The following is a 16,339-nucleotide window of genomic DNA, read 5'->3' on the forward strand; positions in this document are numbered from 1 at the left end:
TTCCTTGGCAGGTGTGAGAAATGGTGCCAGAGGCGCATTTTTGGTGGCTGGTTGGATTTCTTTTTGGTTGTGTCTTGAGTGTGGGTTGCTTTTCCATGTTTTAGCCCGCCTGTTGTCAAGCAAGATCCGAAGTTGCAAAAATCTAGGTAAACTGCTGTTCTCTTGACCACAAGGCCCCTGAGAACATGTTCACAAGTGTTCTTTGGAGTTGAGAGGGCTGTGAAACCCTTTGTGCTCACTCCCAGGAGATGATCGAGGAGCTTCAGAAACGTTGCATCCACCTGGAGTACCCTCTGTTGGCAGAGTATGACTTCCGGAACGATTCCGTGAATCCCAATATCAACATCGACCTGAAGCCCACCGCCGTCCTCAGGCCTTACCAGGAGAAGAGCCTGCGGAAGATGTTCGGGAACGGGCGCGCGCGCTCTGGGGTCATAGTGCTTCCTTGTGGTGAGTGGCGCCGGAGGAAGGTGTTCGTACCTTTCTCTGAGTTCCTCTGGTCCGGTGCAGCCATGGTCACGTGACTCCCCGATTCAAGACCTGAGGAGTGCGCGCTGCTTGCTGGGGCGCTGGCCTTCACACGGCGTCCCTGGTGCAGAGAGCAGCGCTCCTGGTCTCAGGCTTGGCCTGCTAGGGCGGAGGCAGGTGACAGGCCGATTGCCAGAGCAGTGTGTGAAGTCTGGGGCTGTGAAGAAAAGCAGCTTTGTGAGGGCCAAGGCAGGGATGGGAGCATGTTACCCTACATGCTGGGGGCGGGCTCTTGTTCTTCGCAGTCTGTGAGGTCTGTGCGCAGGCTCCCCAGCACAGAAACCGGGCTGTTCCAGACAGCTTGTCACTGCACGTCCACGGACTCCGTCTGGTATCTTCCGTCCTGAGCCATGCCAGCTGCGGGCCTGCCTTCAAGGCTGGCAGTCACAGCAGACCCCACGGCCCTGTCCCTACGGATGAGACGGGAGTTCCAGGGAAAAAAGCGGGGCCTCAGGTGATGGTGCTTTTCGTAAAGCTCAGCGTGTTATCCTGACACATTTGTGGTAAAGGGGAACTGCTGTGTGAAGGAGCAGCTTGTTTTTATATTGATCTTCAAATGGTGGATGGTCGTGCTGTGGAAGCTTCTGGATTCCACCTTCTCTGTCCTTGCTGTGTCCCACTCACCGCATTCCCGACTTGCCGCCCAGGTCGTGTGACTGCAGCAGCGGCTTTCACTGTGCCCTTAGCGAGTCTGCTGGGCACACCCCCTGAGCCACTGCTTCCCAGGGCTTTGTTTCCACGTGTGTGAAGTGGCAACAGTGTCTCGTCTCTGTTTTTTTTGGAGATTTCAGCATTTAAGCAAGATGCACGTTACATGCAGCAAGAGGGCTGGCGCTTATCTTACTTTTTACGTCGGTGCCTGGCGTGGGCGTGTCTCCTTCTAGAGGGAAGACAGGCTCCAGAGCAGAGAATGCCGCACGAGGTCAGCTGTGAAGAGCTGTGTGATTCTGAGTCTGCTTGTCTCGTCCTTCCATTTCAGCCTGGCCTTGGGTAGCATTACTCTGGTTTCTCGTAGGTGCTGGGAAGTCCCTGGTTGGCGTGACAGCTGCGTGCACGGTCAGAAAGCGCTGTCTGGTGCTGGGCAACTCGGCCGTGTCTGTGGAGCAGTGGAAAGCGCAGTTCAAGATGTGGTCCACCATCGATGACAGCCAGATCTGCCGCTTCACCTCTGATGCCAAGGACAAGCCCATAGGTTGCTCCGTGGCCATCAGCACCTACTCTATGCTGGGCCACACCACCAAAAGGTCGTGGGAGGCTGAACGTGTGATGGAGTGGCTCAAAACTCAGGAGTGGGGCCTCATGATCCTGGATGAGGTGCACACCATACCCGGTAAGCAGGGTGAGGGCCAGGCTGCCCCCTTGCGGTGCGGATGGAAATTGATTGCCAGCTGTGGGGTTGAGGGAGGACTGCTGTAGAAACACCGTCTTGCTAGAAAGACGTACTGGGTGAGCTCTGGATCAGCCGTAAGCACCGGGGTGAGGGCGGGCTAGACGGAACACGTTCACAGCTTGCTGCATTACGGGCCCAGAGGAGTCCTTTAGAAGGGCATTTTCTTGCTTTTTCCTTCTCACTGTTGCAGTTCAACTTACTTTCCACCCATATACATATATATATATATATATATATATATATATATATATATTTTTTTTTATCCTCACCCAAGGACATTTTTCCATTTTTTGTTCAGATAGAGCGGGAGGGAGAGAGAGGAAGAGAGAGAGAGAGAGACATCGATGTGAAGGGACACATTGAGTGGCTGCCACCCGCACGACCAACCAGGGCCGGGGACAAACTGCAACCGAGGTACGTGCCCTTAGCGGGAACCGAACCCAGGTCTCTGTACCGCAGGCCGACACTCCAACTGCTGAGCCAAACCGGCCAGGGCTCCACCCATATTTTTATGGTCTTGCGAAAATGACTAAGAGCACTGAAAATCTTTGTAGTGACATTGTTTTATTTGAGGGCTAAACACTTCAAGCCCGACCATTGTGGCTCAGTGGTTGAGTGTCGACCCTGCGCCACAAGGTTGCTGGTTCGATTCCTGGTCAGGGCACATGCCCAGGTTGTGGGCCCGATCCCCAGTGGAGGGCATGTAGGAGGCGGCCATTCGATGTTGAAGCTTCTCTCTCTCATCAATGTCTCTCTCTCTCCCTCTTCCTTCCTCTCTCTCTAAAAAAAATAATGAAAACATTAAAATAAGTATACAAGTCAAGATTTGTAGTAAATGTATGGAGCTGTGCAGCGTCACGGTGACCCAGTTCTACAAGCTCTTTTTCAGGCGCACTCGTCGTCAGTGTCTCCGCCTCCAGCCAGGAGCCTGCCTTGCCGTCTGTCCTGTGACCTTGCCTTTTTTGGACACGTGAACAGAACCATGCTTGTTTTCCTGTGTCTGGCTCCTGTCACTCAGCTCAGTGGTTCATCCACATTGTAACATGTAGCGACAGTGTGTTCTTTTATTGCTGAGTAGTGTTCCAGGCAAACTTTTCTTGATAAAACGAATTAAGAGGAATTTGATAAATTTTGTTAAGAATATGATGAATGAAATGAGAGGCATTTTATTTTTTATTTTTTATTTTTATTCTCATCCGAGGACATTTGCATTTATCTTCAGATAGAGTGGGAGGGAAAGAGAGAGAAACTTTGATGTGAGAGAAACACATTGACTGGCTGCCACCCACATGACCCCAACTGGGGCTGGGGACAAACTGCAACCGAGGTACGTGCCCTTAGCAGGAACCAGACCTGGGACTCCCTGGTCCGCGGACTGATGCTCTAACCACTGAGCCAAACCAGCCAGGGCTTGAGGCATTTTACATGGAGTATTCAAAATGCTGTCAAATGACTCTAGCGTCTGCTGTTTCTTGGTGTGCTGAACTCCTCCAGCAGCTCTGGGTGTCTGACTACACCTCAGTGTTCACAGCCAGGTACAGGTCGGGGGTCTCTCAGGGAGCAGGAACCAGGTGCCAGTCCTGAGGTTGGGAAAGCACTTGGTGTGGCCTGACAGCAGGGCGGCCCTGTGACGAGGGGCAGAAGAGAGGGGGCAGGGTGGGGCCCCGTGGGGGCACAATGAAGCTTGTGTTCCTGAGAGGGTGGGAAGCCATCTGAGGGCTGTGAGCAGAGGCGATGTGATGTGATTTAGGCTGGAAAAGCGTTGCACGGGCTCCTGTGCTGACAGTGGTCTGAAGGAAGCAAGGACAGAGGCAGCTAAGGGTGAGGCTGCGGGGTCCCAGTGGGAGGCTTGGCCCAGGGAGAGCCAAGGTCACATAGTTCTGGATGTGTGGTGAAGCGTAGGCTGACAGGTTGGATGTGGGAGCTGAGAGAGAAGTCAAGGGTGACTGTCAGGTTTGACGGGAGCACGTGGACAGGTAGAGGCACCTGACTGGAGATGGGGAAAGCTGTAGAAGGAGCAGGTGTGGAGAGTGCTGATCAGGACTCAGGCTTCAGGTGTGTTTATTTGCTGGCCTGGTCGACCTTTGGGTGACGGCAGAAACATTAGAAGGTGGGCGGAAGACATGTGCAGACATTCCACTAAAGGGGATGTGCAGATGTCCACGTGCACTGGAGAGAAGTTCAGCACCTTAGCTGCCAGGGAAATGCATGTTAAAAGCCAGTGAGATGCCACGACAGGCCTGCTGAAGTGGCTGAAGGAAAACTCACGGCACCCATAGTGACCATGCAGGGCAGCTGTGACCGCGTGCAGTGCCAGAGGACACGGAAGATGCAGTGCCTGGGGCAGGGTCATCAGGTTATCAGAAAGTCACCGTGTGACTCAGCAGTCCCAACCGTGCGTGGGTGTTCGTCCCAGAGAAGCAAAAATGTAGGTTTGCACGAAAGCCTGTATGTGAAGGTTTATTCCAGCCCTATTCATGGTGTCCCACACGTACCAACAGCCACCATGCTCGGCAGTGGGTGGCGAGAGACAGACGGGCATCTGTCCACTGAGGTGCTGCTCAGAGGTGCAGAGGGCCGCACCTGCTGCCTGTGACAGCCTGCCGGGCGGTCACACAGTGTGGACGCAGAATTCTCGAAACAAGACTGGTGGTGGGACCAGGTCAGTGTGCCAGGCTGGGGTGGGGGAGGGTGTGACTACAAAGGGAGCTATTTGGAGTGATGAGTTGGTCTGGATCATGATTATGGTGGTGTCACACAAACCTACATGTGTTAAAATTTCTATTATTAAACATTTTTTTTTTGCTTTTATCTTCAGATAGAGCAAGAGAGCGAGAGTGAGGGGGAGAGAGAGAGACACATCGATTGGCTGCCACCCACACAACCCCAACCAGGGCTGGGAACAAACTGCAACTGAGACACGTGCCCCCACCAGGAACCAAGCCCAGGACTCTCCGGTCTGCTGGCCGATGCCCCAACTGCTGAGCCAGACTGGCCAGGGCAAAATTTTTAGAACTGATTCCCCTTCCCTGCCCCGAGACCGGTTTGTTTTACTGTGTGATAGTTACAAAAACTAAACTAGCCCGGCCACTGTGGCTCAGTGGTTGAGCGTCGACCCATTCACCAAGAGGTCGCTGGTTCGATTTCCGGTGAGGGAACATGGCCAGGTTATGGGTCTGATCCCTAGTGGGGGGCATGCAGGAGGCAGCCAGTCGATGTTCTCTCTCATCGATGTTTCTCTCTCTCTCCCTCTCCCTCTCCCTCACTCTCTCTCTAAAAACCAATGAAGAAAAAAACAAACTAAACTAAAAGAAAAATTTGGAAGAGGGTGGGTATTTGGTCTGATTGGACTGGACATTGATATAATCACATCATCTGCGTTTGAAGGTTAGGAAGGCTTGAGGCTTTCTGCCCGACTGTATATTTAGGATGTTGATGTTTCTCTTTAATGGGGAATCCCAGGTCCCAGAGGGCGGCAGCCAGGCTTGAGGTTGGATGTCTGGTGATGAGGCTGTTTCAGTGTGCCCCACACAGGTCGTGTTGCCATGTGTCTGTCTCCAGCGGTTCACTGTATCACTGTCTCTGCCATGTGTCTGTCTCCTGTGGTCACTGTGTCCCTGTCTCTGCCATGTGTCTGTCTCCTGTGGTCCCTGAATCACTGTCTCTGCCGTGTGTCTGTCTCCTGTGATCACTGTGTCCCTGTCTCTGCCGTGTGTCTGTCTCCTGTGGTCACTGTGTCCCTGTCTCTGCCGTGTGTCTGTCTCCTGTGGTCCCTGCATCTCTTTCTCTGCCTTGTGTCTGTCTCCTGTGGTCCCTGAATCACTGTCTCTGCCGTGTGTCTGTCTCCTGTGGTCCCTGCATCACTGTCTCTGCCATGTGTCTGTCTCCTGTGGTCCCTGCATCTCTGTCTCTGCCGTGTGTCTGTCTCCTGTGGTCCCTGCATCTCTGTCTCTGCCGTGTGTCTGTCTCCTGTGGTCCCTGCATCTCTGTCTCTGCCGTGTGTCTGTCTCCTGTGGTCCCTGCATCTCTGTCTCTGCCGTGTGTCTGTCTCCTGTGGTCCCTGAATCACTGTCTCTGCCGTGTGTCTGTCTCCTGTGGTCCCTGCATCTCTGTCTGGTTGGCTAGAAGAGAGAAACCAGCCAGCTCTGCAGGCCCGTGAGGCCAGGCCCTCCCCGGAGCGGAAAGCAAATGTTACATAAGGGGATTCTAGCAGATCAGAGTGCACTTCTTGAATATTAAATGTTTGCCACGTGGGATTACTAAGATGATAAATCTTTGCGATTTTTCTCAAAAAGCAAAGCTCGCTGTGTTCTGTCACAGCTCTTCCCCAAGCAGTCCTGAGGCGACTGTATTGGTGGGAACCCTCGTCCCAGTACTTGTGCACAGTGCTCGCTGCGTGGAGGCCCTGTGTCCGCTTCATGCTCACAGTGTTGATCAAGAGCCTTTTAGGGAGCGGGCACTGTGCTTGGCGCCAGGAGGGACCAGCAGTCAGTGTCACAGATAAATGTCAGGTGACAACTGCGACACGATGTGCGTGACACAGGCCACGCAGAGTCCATACTCTGACTCCATCCAAAGGACTTGGGAAGGAGGCAGGCGTCCGCCCTTGAGACAGGAGCCAGGGTCATGCCCTTGAGGGAAGGCTGGAGTTGGCAGGGCTGGTCAGAAGAGAGGCTCTGGGTGCAGAGGGCACTCGGATCTTGACCGAGGTGGTGCTGCAGTGTGTACCTGAGTACTGACTGATCAGGCCATGTGCTTCCTTGTGTGAGCTCTTCCTGGGACAGCTGTCGGGCTGTCAGCGTGCTGGCCGTGGTTTGCATCCAGTGCCCCAGGGGGCTTAGGTTTGGCCTCAGGGTCCAACTCCCTGTTCCCTGGAGTTGGTAATCCCTGGGCCAGCCCTTGTGCTGCCCGCTGGGGCCCACGTTAGGTTGGTGTCTCCATTGCCTTAGCAGCCACGTCCTGATGGGGGTGACCTGGTCTGGGGAGGTAACCCTCCATGTGTGTGTGACCCTGTAAGGCCTGACGGGGTTGCACAGCCCTCTGTTGTTTCTGTTAGGGTTCAGTTTTTGTTTTAGTGTGGTCTGATCTCTCGTTCCTCAGATTGTTAAACAACTTTACCTCTAATTGTTGTAACTTGAGCATTTTAACTTTCCTTCAGAGTGCCCTTGAACAACTCCAGGGCTAGAGGTGTCAGTCCCTGTGAATTCAAACTGTGTCCAGCTTCACTGTGTCCTGCATGCGTGGGATCCCCACCAGAGACAGAAGGCACAGCTGACGCTCTGGACCCACTCAATGAGACTTGTGTTGTTCAGGGATCAACTAGTAGAAACCCATAAACTGCGTCTCTAAAAATAAATACCTCATGCTTTTTTATGTGTATATTTTATTTAATTTGGTAAATCAGAAAAAATGACAACTTTCAAAAGAAAGGAAGTCAACAAGTGGCTGTGTCACCAGCTCATTGGAGGGGTGAGGAGAGGGGAGTTTCCTGAGGCTGGTTGGGGTCCCGGAGTCCATCTTCCCCATTTGCTCCTGGTTTCTGGGAAGATGAGGGAGCCCAGCAGACTGGCTCCTGTCATTCCTCTGACTCCCAGGTGCCCAGGGTCTTCCTGGTGCCCTCAGTGCACATGTCAGGGTGGCAGCCGTTTGGATAGCTCAGAGCTCATGGTGTGTAGGTGCCGCAGCTCCTGTCTCACATCCTGCTGGCGCTCCCCCAGCTGCGTGGAGGGTGCTGGACTTGCTCACAGGGACCTTCCCACAGGGGCTTCTCCCTCGTGCTCCTGCTCAGACTTCTTTCGAAGCGCTGGCAGTGACGGTGAAGGGCCCCGCGTGGTCACTCTTGTCCAGGGCCAGGTTCCTATGATGTGGAAACCCAGGGTCAGCCCACATAGTGTCGCAGGCCAGTGTGAAGTCGCCAGTGTGTGTGAATCTCCGATTGTTCCCAGCCAGGATGTTCCGACGGGTGCTCACCATCGTGCAGGCCCACTGCAAGCTGGGGCTGACCGCCACCCTCGTCCGGGAAGACGACAAAATTGTCGACTTGAATTTTCTGATCGGGCCCAAGCTCTATGAAGCCAACTGGATGGAGCTGCAGAACAATGGCTACATCGCCAAAGTCCAGTGTGCTGAGGTAGGCGCCCCTCGTGCAGTCCCCATGGTTCAAGGGTGATGGAGCAGGTCGGTCCTCGCAGGCAGGCACACAGAGCGGGGCCTGAGCAGAAGTGCTCCCACCTCCTGCGGTCCCAGTCCCCTGTGAGGTGGCGCTGTTCTGCCATTTCACGCTGTGTGGAACGAAGCCACTGTCCTGGGGCGCACGGTTCGTGGTGAGTGAGGCTGGTCCAGGCTGGCTCCATTCTGGAGTCCACTCTCCTCCTCCTTTCTGGGGTGGCCCTGTATGGTCAGTCATCCAGGCCACCTCCATCCCCCCAGAAGGCACCTGTGGCCTTGATCTAACCTGATCTAACTGTTGAGCCGAACTAGCTGGGGCCACACTGTGTCTTAGGATGTGTGTTATTTCCTCATGTGTGTGGACGTTGGCTTGTGCTGTGGACTGAACTGGGGGCCACGCTCTGGACATTCGCCTGGAGGGAGCACTGGGCGGAGGCTCTGGGGGGCCGTCCGGTCCTGGGACGCAGACTGGTCAGAGAGCACCCTGGGGGGAGGGGGCTGTCCACACCCCCTTCGGGGCTCCGCCCCCTTCAGGGTTCCGCCTCACCTGTTCCTCTCAGTCCTGTGGCCCCGCTGGTGCAAGCTGGTTTTAATTGGTGTTTTCTGCATTTATAATGACATTGAGCGTCTTTTCACGTATTCATTGGCCACTTGTGTTTCGTATTCTGTGAAATGCAGGGTTTTAAATATTTTACTGTGCAGAAAGAATTGTGTGGCTGTAAAGAGCTGGAAACCAATGGAATCGTGACAGGGTGTGACTCAGAGGGGCCAGAAACAGTGATGCAGCACTTAGGGCTCTGAGCTGGGTACGGGGCTTGGCGTGTGGAGGTGGCAGCTGATTCTTCAGTGGTGGCGGCATGAAGTGGCACTGAGCCTGGGCCAGGTGGCTCAGCGGTCAGAGCATCCGCCCGCGGACCAGAGGGTCTCAGGTTTGATTCCCATCAAGGGCACGTGCCTCGGTCCCTGACCAGTCGATGTCTCTCTCTCTCCCCCTCCCCTTCCCACTTTGTCTGAAGATAAATGGAAAAATATCCTTGGGTGAGGATTAAAAATAAATAAATAATTTATTTTAAAAAGAAGGAGAAGTGGCTGGCAACGCCCACGCAGAGTGTGCTGGTGGCACCAGGACGTCAGCCTGTGGGTGCAGCCTGTGCAGCCTGTTCCAGTGCAAGCTCCCAGGGGTCGACTCATGCGTGTGCAGCCTCGACACCTGTGACACTTTGGCACGTTGCGTGTGAGCCTGCACTTCCTTTCGCCTGTCGGCAGCCCAGGCACAGGGCCTGACACAGAGGATGTTATCCCTGGTGTTGCTGTCATTCTCCTTTGGGTGTTCAGATTGTCTTGGATGTGACCAGTGGGACCACCTTCCAGCTTGCTTCTGTGGTGGTGACATTCCTGTCCTTGTTCAAGCATTTCCTTGCCTGCTGGCTCAGCACATGACCTGCCTCAGCTGGCACTCGCCCCGCCCTCCCCTGGAGTCAGCCATTCCCAGGGCCTTCCAGCAGAGGCTGCACAGACAAGTTCCGAGTGCCAGGTGTGCTCATTGCCACTGGGCATCATGCTGGCTTACCCTGCAGGCAGCTGGGGTGTGCAGCCCCGCAGCGCTGTGGACGTGTGCAGGCGTGGTCCAGGTGGGAGGGGTCGCTCGCCTCTGCCACTGCTGGGCAGTTGGCTGGCCTTCGCTTGGAGCTGGCGTGAAAGTAGGTCCCTGGATGTCAGTGTGTTCAGAAACCTCTGTGAAGTGGTGAACGTGTGATAGTGTCCTGGTTCAACATGATGTGTGTCTGTGTGTGTGTGTTTACAGTTACATTGAGATATAATCCACATACATGTTGGTTTTGTTTTAAAGTTAATTCTTCTATGTGAATGACCCTCAGACGTTTCCGGTTGTGATGGTTGAACTTGCACACTGACCCCGATTCTTATTGTACTACAGGTTTGGTGCCCGATGTCCCCTGAGTTTTACAGGGAGTATGTGGCCATCAGAACCAAGAAGCGGATCTTGCTGTACACCATGAACCCCAACAAATTCAGAGCTTGCCAGTTTCTCATCAAGTTTCACGAGAGGAGGAATGACAAAATCATTGTCTTTGCTGACAATGTGTTTGCCCTGAAGGAATATGCCGTTCGGCTGAACAAGTAAGAATTGAAGAGTTGAAATTGCCTCTTAAGCCAGTTTATTGACCCTTTCTGAGTGCAGAGGTGCCTGCTTTTCTTTGAAATTTCAGGAACTAATTGGATCCAAAAGTCTGGTTTGGTGGCCCCAGGAACCAGGCAAGACAGAGGAGCAGGTGGTTAGAGTCAGATGTTAATGTGCATAGAAAGGCAGCGTGGCGAACCTGAGCCAGGGAGCAGGGGTTAGCCGCCTGCTGCCTTGGTCCTGGGCTCCAGAGGTGGGCATCAGTGGCATCAGGAGTTTCAGGCTGTTCTCTGGGTGATGATGAGGTCAGACCGTGAACCAGGGACCAGGAGAGCAAAGCGGACTGGGCCAGCATCTCAGGTATGGCCTGCCACCAAGAAAGAGCTTCTTGGGAAACACCAGAGTCCTCACCAGCCCACCGCCCCACCCAGATGCCTGTGTTTAAGCCTGGCTATTGTAAATTCCCTGCCGAATAAGGAGGAAGAGGACTGCCCTTCTGTAGTGACGCAGGCCTTCAGGGGCTTGGCGGTGGAGAAGGGAAGCCCTTCCTGCAGACTGGGCTTCATTCTTCTGTGAGGGTGGGGAGGGTGGGGAGGGTGGGGAGCGTGCAGAGCGTGCAGAGCGGCTCCTCAGCAGCTGCGATGGAGTCCTCACCGCAGAACGCATGGCCTTGCATTGTTCAGATTGCAGGTGGCCAAGCTGAGGCGCAGAAAGATTGCTTCTAAAATTTCTAAAAGTGCCTTTTTTAAATTTAGAAAATATTTTCTTTTTTTTTATCAGAGTAACAGATTGTTATGAGAAAATACAGTTCCTATATCTGTCTTCCCACCCACAATTCCTGTTCCCCAAAGGTGGCCACTTTGAACTGTTTTCTCTATTTACCTTCACAGTTCTGATTTATATGGCGATTTCTGGAGTATTCACTACAGCAGTTGCCTGTTAACTTCCTGCTGTGGGAGTTGAGGATTGAACTCTCTTGCATACATGGCCCTCCCACCCCCCATCCTCCCAGTATTTTTGGGCTTAAGTCAGCATTCCGTATTACATTGTTTTGGCTGTATATGTGTTGTTCAAGCCAGGCATATAGTGTGGTATGATTACATTTTTTTTTTCTGAAGTTAGTAATTGCTTTGTCATTGCTTTTGATTTTTTTTTTTTAATACATTTTATTACTCCTCGTCAAACCCTTCCTGCAACCATAAACTCCTTCTCAGGAGAGTCAGACACATTGTTTCTTGTTTAGATTTCTTTCCCTGGTGGGGTTCCTCCCAGCTCGTCATCTGTAGGACGAGAGAGGCTACTCGGCTGTCATTGGTGGGCTTCCCTCAACATCATCCTGTCGGTTTCTGTCTCCGTGTGTGGAGCCCCTGCTTCTGTATCTCAGGTCTCCTCTTGCTCACTCCTTTGAAGGAGCACATCCTCCAGTGGATCCTGAGAGACAGTATGTGGGAAGGACATTTTCTTGCAAATGTAGTTTTTCAGCTTTACACTTGATGAGTAGTTAGATGGGGCCTCAGAGTGTTGATGGTAGGGCTCTGTTTTGTTGGGGCTCCCAGTGCGGCTGCTGGGAGGTCTGGTGCCCTTCTGTTCCTCTCTGTATGAGACCTGTTGTCACCTGTGTCCTCCTCGGGGGAGCTTGTGGGTCTGCTGTGGTCATTTTCTTTCACTGTGTGGGCACTCGTCGGACCCTCTTAGCATGGAAACTCATGTTTCAGTTTTGAGTATTTCTGGATTTTCTTTGTTAATTCATCTTCTCTATTTTTTCTATTTTGTCTTTTCTTTAATCCCTGCTGGTAAGATGTTAGAGTTTTTTAACAACTGCTTCAGTTTTCTTACCTTTTATTTCCTATTTTTTCTTCCTTTATCTGCCAATTCTTTTTTAAAAAGTTTGTTCATTTGTAAGAGTTCTTTATTGCTAGCTGTTCTTGTTTTATGTGTACAGTGTCTTGTTTCACGCGTATAGTGTCTTGTTTCACAAGTTCGGTGTCTTGTTTCACGTGTACAGTACCTTCGCTGGGGCTGTTACAGCTGCTACGTTTTCTTCTGTCCCTGCACTTCTCTCTTTCCTTCACATTTTAATGTTTTGATTGTTTCACCTCTGTCTCCAGAGCCCTTCTGATTGTTGGTAATCTTTGGTTGTGTTTTCCTGTTTAAGAATCAGTCACTAGAAAGCCTTTCTGTATGGCTTAGTGGGTTTGCCAACCTGTGGACCTCACTGAGGCTTGAACGGGTAGGAACCTGGTGATTGTCAAGAGATTGCAGAATGCCAGTATCTCTAGGGGCAGTCTATCCAGAGAGAAGTCTCCTGGCCTCCTGGCCACCAGCGTGGTTTGGGAGAGAGGGAGGATTCCCTTCACCTTTGCTCTCATCTCGCCTTTGCCCTGCTGGAGGCCCCCAAACGCAGAGCCTCCTGGTAAGCCTCCAGGTTTTCTGTCAGGTGGGAGGAGGCACCTAGCTGCTGGGACTGGGGCCTCATACTGCTCTTCGTACAGACGCAATGCCAGTCCTTCTGTTGGCCATCCTGCCCCACTACCCTCCTTCCGAGGCAGCTGGCGACCAGTTCTGGATGTTGCTGTGTCTGCGTAGAAGAGGGGCTTGTTTGTACTGCTTTTCCTCCTGCTGGCTGCACACCTGCTTCCTGTTAGTGTCTCAGGACCACACCTGCTCTGTCTGTATGTCCACTTCCACGATGCTGTTCACACTCTGCTCTGCCATCTCTCCTTCTCCTGGTCTCTGCCTTGGCAGCGTCTGTCTTTCGTCCTTTGCGGTCCCGGGAGTGGCAGCGGGACAGGGCAGATGTCCACTGTGTCATGTGGAGCAGCTATCTGCTTCCCCCCCAGTTCAGTGCTCCGCCTGGGTTCTTCCTGGAGCCTTCAGGTATCCTGCCCCACACCTGCCTTCGAATACACTGAGGCTGGTCCATGGCTGTAGCCTCTTGAGGGTATGCCTGGCACTGTCCAATCCGAGCCTGCCTGGCACTGTCCAATCCGAGCCTGCCTGGCACTGTCCAATCCGAGCCTGCCTGGCACTGTGGAGGGCAGCAGATCACGGCTCTCTAATGGGTACTGGAAAGATGATTACAATGTTTAGTTATATTTCCTTGTGTACCTCTGGCCTTTACACGTATAACGTGCTTTTCTTTGTCTTGTTTTCTTGCTGTAAAATGATCCTGTGAATCCTGGGCATGTGCTTGATTCCGCAGCTTAGGACTGGTGGGGGGCTGGGGTCTCTGAACTTCTGTTCATCCCAGCCTCAGTTGGAAAGGAATGAACAGGGGTCACCGAGGGACTTGACAGGAGAGACTGCTGGGTTATGTGAGGTCCTGGGAAAGACGTCAGCTCTGGGTCTGATCTCTGACTCCCCGCAACCTGTCTGGCTGGCTGTGTGCCTTCGGAAGTGTGGTCACTTCTCAGCCTCCTCTTGCTCTGCCGTGTGGGCTTGTCACCATCCGCCCCAGAGAACCCCGCGCCTGGCATCTAGTAGGTGCTCAACAAACACTAGGCTCTCCTAAAGGTGACTTTCGGTCTCTTCCCTGTGTGTGGAGATCTCCAGACCCTGAGGCTCACCAGCGTGCAGTCGTCTCCTGTGGTGGGGGAAGGAACCACATTGAACCTGGGGATCGAGACACAGGCTGTTCTGAAGAGTGGAGTCTCCTGGCTTTTTCACAGCATGACACACCCAGGAAAATGAGATGTGTGCGGTGCCCTGAACACTTGTATGACAGGCTTGCTGGGTTTGGGTGACCGGAGGCCATTGATCTAGGTGTCCGCCTGTCCCAGGCCCCGCCCAGCCCCCCACAGCAAAGGTCTGCTGTCCCAGGCCCCACCCGGCCCCCCACAGCAAGGGTCTGCTGTCCCAGGCCCCGCCCGGTTCCCCATGACAAAGGTCTGCTGTCCCAGGCCCCGCCTGGCCCCCCATGGCAAGGGTCTGCTGTCCCAGGTCACCCATCGCCAGTGTGCGCACAGGGCTGGGGAGTATGTGGAGGATCCAGAATGGCGCGGCCTGAGCCCTTCAGGGCACTGCCCAGGATGGCTGACAGCCTGGGTGGCAGGATGTTTACACCTGGGCTCAGCCTCCCAGATCCCACAGGTCAGTTCCTCGTGTGTAAACCTGTCTGACAGTTCTGAGGACTTGGCAGGGGTGGTGGGTGTTGTCAACATGGTGTCCAGCTTGGTGTTTGGTGTGGGTGGGACACATGTATCTGGTAGTTGTCTTGTCATCATCATCATTGTCATCACAGTTTATCACTGACCTCTGGAAAGCTACAGAAACTGGGCCATTCCATGGATGGCAAAGAGATGGCGTTGCCAGGTGCTGAAGGTGATGGACCTGCGAGGCCATCAGACAGAGTTGTGCCCTTTGGCTGAGAGCTGGGAATGAAAAACAAAGGCTCTGAACTTAGTGGTGTAGGAGGTCAGCAGGGGAAGTTTGGAAGGGGCTATTTGCTCCTTTCTACCCATTTCTTGGAGAATGTCTGTCATCGGGAAAGAGTTATTTCCAAACTTTGGTTTGCAAATGGCAGCGTTTCCTTTGCCACCCGCATTGAGTTTCATGAAGCCCAGCGGATTCTCTTTGTGTAGACACCAAGCTTAGAGCAGGAGACCCTAACAAAGAAGAAAGTAAAGGAGGGAATCTCAAGGAGAATGGTGACCTTACACGTCAGCTCCTGGTGCAGGGACGAGGGTGTGTGTTGGAAGGCGGGGAGGGTATGTCACCACTCATGCTTATGGGTTTCCTCCTGATGTTCTTGCATCGGGGCTTCCTGGGAGAGAGTGCTGTGCAGGAGCTCCGGCCCCTCGCAGTGTGCTTCAGGGTGCTGAGTGGGTCTGTGGGCTTCCTGATACAGCCTTATTCTTCTCTAGACCCTACATCTATGGCCCGACATCCCAAGGAGAAAGAATGCAGATTCTGCAGAATTTCAAGCACAACCCCAAAATCAACACCATCTTCATCTCCAAGGTCGGTGTGACGTGCAGGATGGTGGTGAGGTCCCAGCAGCCCCCAGGCCTGGGGGACACTGATGGTCTTTGGGCGGTGGGTTGGTGTTTGTTGATGGGACATCGGGTGTCATTTTTCATTCTCAGCGTCTGGGGAGTGAGAGTGCAGATGTAGGCTCCCTGTATGTGCACAATCTGCGAGGTCCTTCTGCTTGACTGTAGTTGTTGCCACCTCTTTTTGGGATGCAGGGGTTTTAAATTGTACATCATCTCCTTTGTCAGACAGTGGGCATTTGAATGAGATTCTCTCTGTTGTTGGAGGTCCCTGCGGGCATGAGCAGCCTGCACCCTGGCTCCTGGTGTGCCTGGGTGGTGGGTGGTGGATGTAAGCTCAGAGCAGGCTTGTATAGGCCTGGCTTGGGGCTGTTCCAGTTGCCGTTGAAGCTGTGGCCCCACTGTTAGAACAGTCACTCAGACTGGAATAGACCCAGAGCCCAAAAGAAATGAGGTTTACCTAAAAAGTGGTCATGGCTGGGCTGTAAGTACCAATCTTTGATGGCTGGGGGGGAATCTAGGTGGTTGGAGCCCCAAACCGAGGCAGCTACCCTGAGTCAGAATCCAGCCACATGAGGGCAGTGGCACCCACCAGGACACGTGTCAGGCATGTGCTGCTGGTCTCAGTGGCCTCCCTCTAGGAGTGGGTAGTTTTATGCAGACCTACTTCTTTAGCAAAAATAAGAAGAATCACTCACAGAAAGTCCCTGTTGCTAGGGCCCTCTTGTCTTTGGGCCCCCAGCAGCCCCACTGGGTATCTGGCTGAGGCAGATGGTGGTGACTGCGGGTCCCATGGAGAACTCACACTAGGATCTGGAGGCTGCCTGCACCCGAAGGACCTTGGTGCAGAGAGAAGAATATAGTGATTTTTTTTTTTAAATCCTCACCCGAGGACATTTTTCCATTTTTTGTTCAGATAGAGTGGGAAGGAGAGAGAGAAAGAGAGAGAGAGAAACATCTACGTGAAAGGGACACATCGAGTGGCTTCCCCCCGCATGACCCAACCAGGGCCGGGGACAAACTGCAACTGAGGTACATGCCCTTAGCGGGAACCAAACCCGGGTCTCTCTGGACCGCAGGCCGACACTCTTGACTGCTGAGCCAAACCGGCCAGGGCAGTGA

At 53.3% G+C, this 16,339-nt stretch overlaps 1 protein-coding gene across 2 annotated transcripts in view; it reads left to right on the forward strand.

The window, feature by feature from the left end:
• Window positions 1-16,339, forward strand: part of ERCC3 (ERCC excision repair 3, TFIIH core complex helicase subunit) — a 30,944-nt gene that overhangs the window by 4,196 nt on the left and 10,409 nt on the right. For both annotated transcript variants that reach the window (XM_036254657.1, XM_036254658.1), the window contains exons 7-11: window positions 246-450; window positions 1,544-1,858; window positions 7,864-8,048; window positions 10,023-10,225; window positions 15,089-15,185. In XM_036254657.1, the coding sequence (XP_036110550.1) occupies window positions 246-450; window positions 1,544-1,858; window positions 7,864-8,048; window positions 10,023-10,225; window positions 15,089-15,185 (1,005 nt within the window). The remainder of the gene's footprint in view (window positions 1-245; window positions 451-1,543; window positions 1,859-7,863; window positions 8,049-10,022; window positions 10,226-15,088; window positions 15,186-16,339) is intronic.

This window comes from Molossus molossus, unplaced genomic scaffold, assembly GCF_014108415.1.
Source record: "Molossus molossus isolate mMolMol1 unplaced genomic scaffold, mMolMol1.p scaffold_m16_p_11, whole genome shotgun sequence".
NCBI classification, from domain to species: Eukaryota; Metazoa; Chordata; class Mammalia; order Chiroptera; family Molossidae; genus Molossus; species Molossus molossus.